The following is a 10,526-nucleotide window of genomic DNA, read 5'->3' as shown; positions in this document are numbered from 1 at the left end:
AAGAGTCTGATTAGGTATCTAGGATCTGGAAAGCATTCATCCTTGAAGTCTGTTTAGTTTCAAAGCAGTAGACTGGTTTTACACTTGCACATTAGAACTTCTATAGGCTCAGTGTTACTTATGAGTTGGGTCACAGGTAACTGTATTTTCCAGAAGCTCCCATACACAGATCTCCCAAAGATCCAGACATCTTCCTGTTAATTCCATAAAGTTTTACAGGCAGCAGTTACCTAACTCTGTCCCTTCCTTGTCTTACAGGTCCTGAGCTATGTGCCTCTCCCTTTGCTCACGATCCCATTCTCTCAATATGTATCACTGATTTCCCTCAAGCATCTAAACAAGCTAACATATTCAATGCACATGTAGAGTGGTTCCTCCCAACCCACACTTAGTCTGGAGTCTGAAATTTGCCACCTCTGCTTCAGAATCACTAATGTGTCTGAAGGCTTGAATGCATTTCCCCCTAATTTCAATTTCTACTCTCCATGCTGCAGTCTAGTGAGAAGGGTTGTAAAGGGGAGGCTGAGTTCTGCACAGGGCTATTTTTTAATTAGAAAAACACAAGAAAAGTTTGAGAACTGCTATCAGTTATGGCAGGAGTGGAAGAAAATCTATGACATGAAAAACATAGGCACACTTTTTGGTCAGTGAGATATCCTGGTGAACTTCCACAGGAGATCTCTGACAATCCTGTGATTAAACAATGGTTTCCTTCAATAAAAATACATTGATTAGTAAGTTTACAATACTGAAGAAGGGGAACATATCATAAGAACATTCATGTCTCCAGATTCTGTTTCCTCAAAACCACATGAAGGAAATGATAATAGTAATAAATTAAGTCTGATTCAGTTGCCTTAATTTGAGAGTCTACAGGTACATCAGGCACATGAGATGTTCCAGGATTATCTCAGCCATCCACAGAGGGTTGGCAGATACGACACAGGAAGCAGTGCTATTACGGGTAAGCACTACGCTGCAGAACCACTGAAAGTGTTACTCCACATGGAAGCACCCCTTGAGATACCTAGGAGACAAAGCGTATCATGGTACATCCTCCATTGCAAGGCTCATCTCCTTGGTTATTAGTGTTTTGGTATTTTAATAATTTTTAGACAGGATTCAGGACTTAGTTACATTCAAATAAAAGAGAAATATAACACGTTCTTTCAATTTAGGAATCTGAAGATTTCCATGCTCTGTTGACTAGCAAAGCAGATCAGCAAAAAGAGATTGTTGACAAACATAATACCCTCAGGAGAGGAGTAAAACCAACTGCCAGCAACATGATGAGGATGGTAAGTTGTGTGCTGTAAACCTATTTTTGATGAGTAATGAACCCTATGAGAGATACAGGACTGTATGTAAGTCCACATTATTTTATTTAGCCACAGATTGACTCTTCAGACCTCTCTTAAGGCTTGAGCATGGCCAACATAAAGATGAACATAAAGCTGGGCAGGCGGAAAAAATAGTCTGCAAAATTTTGCGTTGTGTGAACAATAACATGTCTTTCATTTGGAGGAAAAAGAAAAGGAAAAGGAGGACCCATGGCATTGTTAATTTCTTCCTGATGCATTCTTCATCAGTCTTAGCTTCTATTCTTCTGAGTGCATAGCAAATTCATTTGTACCTCCAAAAGAGGGGAAGAAAAGGATTTTGTATATTATTTTTTAATGGTTTGAAGTGTAATTTCCAAATGTTCCTTCACGAGGAGTTATTAATTGGTATGTGTTTGAATGACTAATATTTTCTTTTTTCATTAAGGAATGGAATCCTCCCTCTGCAAAGAATGCCGAAAGATGGGCTAGTAAATGTAGTTTTACCCACAGTCTTCCTGATATGAGGAAAACCTGTAAGTGAAGCATTACAGCTAATCAAATGAAGTCATACATGTTACTGATGTGAATGGTTTGGGTTTGAGGGTTTGGTTGGGTCGTTTTGGTTGGGTTTTTTTTAGATGTCATTTATATTCAATGTGATTTTGTTGGTGCATAAGACAAAGGCAAAAGTCTAGATGTAAATCTATGCAGTAAGTGAGAAATGTTCAAACCCATTCTTATCCCAGTTCCATCAGTTTTACATAGATTTTTCCTGTTTTCTTCAGTCAGTGAAAAAAATCATAGTGAGAAAGCATATTGTCTCAAAATATCTATAAAAAAAGGAGAAACTAGACCCGGTTTACTGCAAAACCAGCTTACATGTGTTGTATGAAACTCTCTGGGAAGGAAGGGGTAAAGGGGGAAGGTCCAAAACCTGCTGGTGGTGCTAAGAATAATTGCTAAGACAATTACTGCCTCTGGCAACTTGCGAACTGTAACAATCTTGGAGGCTTATATATTGAAGAGGTTCATAGGTTGGATATTGAAGTTACAGCTATACTATGTTAACAGTAGCCATGTGCCGTGCCCAGAGTGGTGTTGACTGACTTCTGTCTTTACTGTATGTAATATGTGGACTGTTCTTCAGTCCCCATACTTTTTGCCTAAAACCAAAAACCTCTGATTCTTGCTAAGGTGAACCCCAGATGAGAACTAATGCATACACAGTAGGGTTGAATCTAAATAAGAACCGCAGGTGAAGACAGTGTAGACACCTTCCTGTGTACCAGAAGTAAGCTGTGAATTATTGGGATATTTCTCAAAATGACTGAGCTGTGACCTGAATGATGACTAGGTTGCTAACTTTCAAACAGCAAAATTAAAGTAATGAATCTGTGGTGCACATGTGCAGGTGTGCCTACAGACACGCAGCAGGTCTGTCAACGACCAAACTACCAGCCAAACAGACTGGTCATGCTGCAAACTGGTCAAATAACAACTTGTGCATTGACAAAGGGTGGTGTCACTGACAAACCAACCCTGCTGTCCATCTGGGATGAGGACTTCCCTGGAAATCATACTGCCTTTTGCTGTCTTTTTCACACACATGTATGCATTTCTCAGTACATTTCTCTTTTCAGCTGTAGTATGTGGCGAAAACCTCTTCATGTCATCCAGCCCTTTCTCATGGTCAAATGTTGTTCAGGTCTGGTACAATGAGGAGAAAGATTTCAAATATGGAACTGGAGCAAAAACAAAAAATGCTGTGATTGGCCATTACACTCAGGTAGATGTAACTTTTTTTTTAATTTCAGGCTGAATAATAAATACTTACTCTCTCATTATATTTAAAGAGAATAATCACAATGGAGACATGAGAGTCATTCTGACAAAACAAGATGAAAACTAAAATGAAGAGTACGCTAAGTGTCTTTACAAAGGAAAAAGTAAAGATACTGGTATTACAAAACTTCAGGAAGCAACAAAGGGAATAAACTTATTTGCTTGTTTAGCATCTGAAAATTGTTCAGACACTGGAAGAATATGGGTATTAAAGTATCAGGAAGGGGATATAAATAGTTTTGTTACATTCTTATGAGGAGCAGCTGAGGGAGCTGTGTCTCTTTGGCTTGAAGAAGAGGAGACTGAGAGGTGACCTCATTCATGTTTATAAATTTGGAAAGGGCGAGTGTCAGGAGGAAGGAGCCAGGCTCTTCTCAGTGACAGCCAATGACAGGACAAGGGGCAATGGGAGCAAGCTGGAGCATAGGAGGTTCAATCTGAACATGAGGAAAAACTTTTTTTACTGTGAGGGTTACAGAGCACTGGCCCAGGCTGCCCAGAGAGGTTGTGGAGTCTCCTTCTCTGGAGACATTCAAAACCCGCCTGGACGTGCTCCTGTGTGACATAGTTTAGGTGATCCTGCTCTGGCAGGGGGGTTGGACTGGATGATCTTTCAAGGTCCCTTCCAACTCCTGAGATTCTGTGATTCTGTGATTCTGTGATTCTACAGAGATCCATTCACTCAGGGAGTTTCCAGTTGGAAAATGGCTTATGATAACCTCCTCTGTTCACCTGCACAAAACACACGTACAAAATTTTACATCATGATACCTACATTTTCTTCAACAGTATTAATTGAGGACATATTCTATTTAGACAGTTTAAGTCAAATACTTTTTATATATGTGCGATAAACTATAATTGTATCTGAAATGTTATTTGGTTCAAGGGTGAAACCAAGGAGAAAAAAATATTTTCCAGCAAGTTGGGACTTGCAATTTACTATAAAGGGTAAATAAAGTGACTTAACTTGGTTGCAAATGTTTCTTTAATGCATATTCTACTTAAATGATTTTCAAATTTGTATTTTTCATTCTCCCATGATTTTTATTCTTATACCTGCAGGTGGTTTGGCACAATTCTTATCAACTTGGATGTGCTGTTAATTTTTGTCCCAACGGTAAATTAAAATACTTCTACGTCTGCCAGTACTGTCCCGCGTACGTATTGATTCTGATACTTGAACTCCTTATTACATTATCAAAATTAGTTTGGATATGGTGAAATTTGTAGCAGGACACATCACCCATAGCTGAGGAACAGGTCTGAAGTGTGTATTAGGAATACAAAAAGACAGTAGCATGCTCATTAAAAGAATTGTCAAATAAGCAAAGGCATAAAACATATATAAGTGACACCTATTTTCAGATTTCATTTGCCTAAAAATCCTAATTTGCATAATAGTAAATCACAAAAAAATATTTTCCACATTCTGCTTTAAATCTTGGTCCAGAAAGGCATATCAATATGTACAGTACAGTGAAAGGTATAATTAATACCAGAAACTTTGGTGGGAATTTTAAGGCAGAATGGTGATTTCATAAACCGCCTAAAATTAATTTTCACATTCACATTGTGATATGTTGCAGTGGGTTGACCTTGGCTGACCACCAGTAGCCCACCAAGCTGCTCTATCACCCCTCTTTCTCAACAGGACAGAGGGAGAAAAAATATGACAAAAGTCTTGGGAGTAAAGACAAGGACAGGGAGATCACTCATCAGTTACCACTACAGGCAAAACAGAATTGGCTTGAGGAAATTAACTTAACTTATTGTCAATCAAGCAGAGGAGGATAATGAGAAATAAAAACAAATCTAAAACATCTTCTGCGCACCTGTTTCTTCTTCCCAAGCTCAATTTCACTCCTGATTTCTCTACCTCTACCTGAACAGCACAGGAGGACAGGGAAAGAAGCTTGTGGTCAGTTCATAACATGTTGTCTCTGCTGCTCTTTCCTCCTCATGCTCTTCTCCTGCTCCAGCGTGGGGTCTCACCCATGGGAGGCAGTCCTTAACAAACTGCTTCAGCATGGGTCCCCCACAGTGTCACAGAGCCTACCAGAAGACCTGATCTAGTGTGGATGCTTCAGCATGGGTCCCCCACAGTGTCACAGGGCCTACCAGAAGAGCTGCTCTAGTGTGGGCTACTCTCCATGGGGTCACAGCCTCCTTCAGATGCATCCACCTGCTCCATGTGGGGTCCTTCACAGGCTGCAGGTGGATATCTGCTCCACCATGGACCTCCATGGGCTGCCGGAGGAAAACCTGCTTCATTATGGTCTTCCCTGCAGGCAGTAGGGGAACTTCTGCTCCCACTCCTCGAGCACCTCCTGCTCCTCCTTAGTCACTGGCCTTGGTGTCTGCAGGGCTGTTTCTCTCACATACTCTCACTCTTCTCTTCTAGTTTCTGTTCCAAAACTTTTTTACCCTTTCTTAAATATGCTATCACATAGATGCTACCACTGTTGCCGATTGGCTCAGCTTTGGGCAGCAGTGGGTCTGACTTGGAGCCAGGTGGCACTGACTCTGTCTGAAATAAGGTGAGATTCTGGTGTCTTCTCAAAGAAACCAACCCTGCAAATTTCCTCCTGCCTCACTACTAAAACCTTTCAAGATAAACCGAACGCAAATATAAAAATTGTTTCACATATAACCAAAGACTGAGTGTAAATTAATATAGGTATGTATCCATATAATTAAGTTTTATTCTCAGATATACTATGGTGACCTTAAAGATTATGTCCCTAATGTTGATGTTTCAGAGGGAATCTACGAAGTTCAATTCCAACACCCTACAAAGCAGGACAATCTTGTGGTGATTGCCCTAATAACTGTGACAACGGATTATGCAGTAAGTTTTAATCATTTTAATTGAGATTTGGGAGAAGTTGACACTTTAAAATCCCAATTAATTTATGCAAATTGAAAGTTTTTGTATTTTTGGTTCAAATAGTATAACAAAAGCACTATTACAGAACCGTACTTCAGCATGCCAGATGTTTTACCTAGGTGGGACGTCTTGTGGAGTGCAGCCGAAGAAGAAGGAGTCTATGATAAGGGTGACAGTAGCTGTTGTACATTGGAATGCAGATACCCTCCACTTCATGGATCACGATATTCATATGGCCTAGATACTGTCATTAAAGATTACAATGTCTAGGTCTCCAAATGGAAACTCTCACGAATACTTCCTAGTGTAGAAGATGCATTGACAGCAGTGAGGTCAAAGATAGGTTTATACAAATAGTGCCACAGAAATCTCAGCTTCAGATTTCCAGTTGCAGTTTATATGCTTTTCCATACCCAGGAGAGGTAAGTCTCATCCTTGAATCTAGGAAATGTCAGGGAAGGTAGAGAATTCTTTATCATCTTTTCCTCTTCCTCCTTTGAACAACGGTGGCTGATCAAGTAACAGTAGCAACACAATTGATAAGAGCAAGTAGCAAATGTGAGTTTTAAGAATTTTAACAGAAAATAAAAACACAAGGTTGAGTCTCGTAATGTAAGACTTAACTTCAAGTCTCAATTCTGTTAGGCGATTAAACTAATTCTCATCAAGAACTGTAGTATAAAGGAAGAAAGCTTGAAAACATCTTGCAAGTTCAGTGAGAAATCTCCTTGAATAAGCTAAGAATGTTGTGTGCATTTTGCCAAAGGTTTTGAAATGCTGCTGTGGAGTAAATGGCAACGAAAAGGAAAAAAAAATACAAACAACTATTGATGAAAATTATTCCAAAAGCAAATATTGCAGATTCTAATTTCCTATTTATGATTAATTTTGTGTTTCAATTCATTTTCAGCCAAGCTTTGAAAGTTTGAAGATATTTATTCCAACTGCCTTGGCACATTCTCCTGAATGTACCCATAGCTTTTTCAAGTTCAGTGCTCTGCTTCCTGCCAATGCAAAACTGAAACAAAGTTACAGGCTCAACTTTTCCCTTCCTGGACATCCATCTCCTTAGTGACTTCTTTCACAAAAACAGATTCCATCCTGCCTCTCCCACGTCTGCAGAAGAACTTCAGTCCAGTGGCTTACACAAGGAAAAGGTGCAGGCAGATGTATATATTCTATTTGTATAACAGTCTAGAATGTAGTGGAGAATTTAATTGAAATTTGGCATTTGGGTACCGGATATAGTTCATGGTTAGCTTCTCACATTTTTCTATTTTAAAAATGTTGCCTAATGAGCATTGTTTAAAGTTCTATGGTCCCATATGTTTCGTACACATTTAGTATAGATGGATAGTCCTCAGTCATGCAACTGGTCATAACTTGACCCACATTTTGAACTGTTGTACTCTTAACAGGAACAGAAGATTAACAGTTTTACCTGACATATGAAGTTCTCAAAGGGAATTAGGAGAGTAGTGCAGATTCCACTAGAACTATTCTGGTTTAGAATCTATCTTTTGCTAACATACATTCTACTGTAAAATGCTCAGTTGTATTTAAACATTTAAAAAAAAGGTGTATTTTATATCAATTAATGATTCTGCTTATAGTATGAGATTGCACTTAGCATAAATACAGGTAACCAAACCTACCTTCTAATGGAAAAGAACTGTCTGAGAAAAGGGCTTAGCCTACAAAGATAAACAGCCAAGGGGAAAAGTCCCTGCCTTTAGAAACTTTGCTTTTAATAACAAGTAAGAGTGTCTTCCAAAATTATATTATTAGTATCTGCTTTTGCTGTATCCATCATTAATCTACTTTTACTGAAATAAAAAATAAATACTGAAATAAATTTTAAAAAACTGAAACACAGTTCACTTAAATTCCACAAACTTTGTGACTTTATCAGCATTAGGTTGTGAAGGGAGCCTGATTCTTTAGCAGCATAAGCAGAAAGAGTTCATGGGAGAAACTGAAGATTTCGCAGACAAAAACAAAAGTCAGGCAAACAGCTTACTTGAGGACTCTATTTCAGAGAGAATGACCATTAGCATAAATAAAATGCAATACTCACTTCTGTGACCTTTGGACACAAGTGTTCTACTGTGCAGTCAGCAGTGGGACTAAACATTATTTAGTCTTACCTTATGATGATTTCATGTTCCAGTCCTCTTTTAGTACGGAAGCTGCTGTTGTAATTTACAGACCAAGTCCCAGAGTCTTTGGCACAGAGTAATTTCAGCACACACTTCTGACTCATTCCTTTCAGTGGCAATTTCAACACACATTTCTGACTCATTCACTTCGTTTCTTCTAGGATGAAAGATGAACACAAAGCTAAAAGCCTGGTTTCACAATTCAAAGTGTTCATTGTATGGGTTGTGGTTTTTTTTCTCATTCATCGCCACCATTTTTTCCCTTACTGGTAAACTGTGCTTTCATTTGGGTACATCTCCACTAGTAAATTAAGCAATGCCAGGATACAGATGTGAGCACTAGGACATCACTTGCTGTATTCTTAAATAGTCAGCACAGATCCAAGTAAGAATGATAGCAACACAATAGCTAAGCCAGTGCTGTTATGAATGGGTAGAACCATCACCTTTCACTCCTAAAAAAGTCCATTTGCTATGAGTAACACGTCAGGAAATCTATTCCCTTCTATCATAACTCATAGCACAAGAACTGATTTCTCAGTCACTCACAAGAGGAAAGTAGTGTAATAGGTAAAAATCAACCTTCATACATCTCAGCCATGAGGACCCAGGGAAACAAAGGTCAATAAGCCTAATTTAGATATGCAGGAAGATAATGGAGCAAATTGTTTTCCAGTCATTTTGTAATCAGTAGAGTATAAAATACCAGCATGGATTTGTCACAAGCTGATCTTGCCAAACCAAACTTCCTTCTTCAATGAGTAGCTCGGATGAGTGGATGTTGTTTTGGCTTTGGCAGCATGTTTGACAAAGCTGTAAAATACATGTGCAAACTAAGGAGATGTGGTTCAGAGGAAGGTAATAAGACACAGCACATACACACTGTTGAACACACACTTTCATGATGCTCCTGTGCAGGGGCAGAGATGGAGGCTTCTGACAATGCAGGTAGGTGTCTGCACAGACAAACAGTGCCCACATCCAGAGCTAAGTGTGATGTCCGTGACCTTCTCCACTCAGAAGTCAAAATCATGGTTGAAAACAGTTTTTGCCAATGATATGTAAAACCTTCACTGAAAGGTTTTCTTGGGTAACGGAAGGTCATACTCACATTCCCATTTGCCACAAGCACATGTAGGGTAAAAACAAGTTATAGGTTCCCAGATTACTTCCAATGAACATTAGGAGCTGATTCTGTTCTAAGAAATATGCCAGAATTTTAATCCATTACAGTTTAGTATACAATTAATAACTTAGGAGAGACAAGATCTGGAGAGGTAATAGAGTGATGATGGTGTAAACCCTTGGAGCAGGAAACCCAAGATGTCCTGTGGTGGTCTACAGAGATATTAAGCTGCTCTTGTTTGCTTCAAGTTATTTTTCATTCTTTTTCTCAACAAAGGGAGATACCTTTGATGAGTGAAGTACAGAATATTTTCCTCACCTATCCGAAATAACATTTAACTTGGTGCTCACTGCACCTTCTTCAGAAACACTGGCTTTATTGAAGACTGGCATTGTAAAAGTAGACCTGAAAAGTAGATCTCCACCATCATCTATTTTCTATTTAAGCATATATTGAAATGAAGATGGCTATGACTACTGCTTTATGTGGGGTCCAGCTTCTGCTTTTTCGTAAGAATAGGAAAGGTTTAGTGACTGACTTGTACGAAAAGGTCATAATGATAAAAGGCTTAAAAGCCATTATAACATATACTTCATAATGTATTGTGCAGCTTGGTGCCTTGTCCCAGAAGCTCCATGTCACTGGTGTCCCCACATCAGAGCATGTATTCCTTCTAGTAAATCCTGCTCCTGGGTACTTCCACCTTTCAAGGTGAAACCCTTGAAACCCTTCTTACCTTTACCAAGGATCCAAAGTGGATAAGGAGCTGCTATTGGAAGGCCTGTGAAAAGGGCCATTTCCCATTCCTCCTTCTCACCTCCTTCCGATGGGGCTTCCTGCAGACAGCTGGCTGCTCTAGGAGAGTGCCTGAACTATGTCCCATATCATGGGCCCCTGGTTCACTGTGGAAAAATACACAGTTGAATAGAGCAGAGCAGAGCAGAGCAGAGCAGAGTAGAGTAGAGTAGAGAATAGATGCAGTTGGAAGGGATGTACAATTATAACCTGCTCCAACTGCCCGACTTCAGACTGCTTTGGAACTAGTTCCTTTCTGAACTGCAACAATACTCTCACTTCTGCACAGTGCAACAGGAACAGCGAAACTTTATCACATGCACAGCTCAACTAAGGCAGTCTCCTGTCTGTCATCATTACAAAAATAATGTCCTTTAATGGCAGGTAGAAAA

At 39.3% G+C, this 10,526-nt stretch overlaps 1 protein-coding gene across 1 annotated transcript in view; it reads left to right on the top strand.

Moving 5' to 3' along the window:
- CRISP2 (cysteine-rich secretory protein 2) overlaps positions 1-10,526 on the top strand; it is a 43,167-nt gene that overhangs the window by 178 nt on the left and 32,463 nt on the right. Inside the window, exons 2-6 of the mRNA XM_010192068.1 lie at positions 1,179-1,298; positions 1,768-1,855; positions 2,963-3,108; positions 4,230-4,324; positions 5,927-6,015. Coding sequence (XP_010190370.1) covers positions 1,179-1,298; positions 1,768-1,855; positions 2,963-3,108; positions 4,230-4,324; positions 5,927-6,015 — 538 coding nt within the window. The remainder of the gene's footprint in view (positions 1-1,178; positions 1,299-1,767; positions 1,856-2,962; positions 3,109-4,229; positions 4,325-5,926; positions 6,016-10,526) is intronic.

This window comes from Mesitornis unicolor, unplaced genomic scaffold (genome assembly GCF_000695765.1).
Source record: "Mesitornis unicolor isolate BGI_N332 unplaced genomic scaffold, ASM69576v1 scaffold10539, whole genome shotgun sequence".
In the NCBI taxonomy this organism is placed as follows: domain Eukaryota; kingdom Metazoa; phylum Chordata; class Aves; order Mesitornithiformes; family Mesitornithidae; genus Mesitornis; species Mesitornis unicolor.
This window is presented reverse-complemented; position numbering and strand designations above follow the sequence as displayed.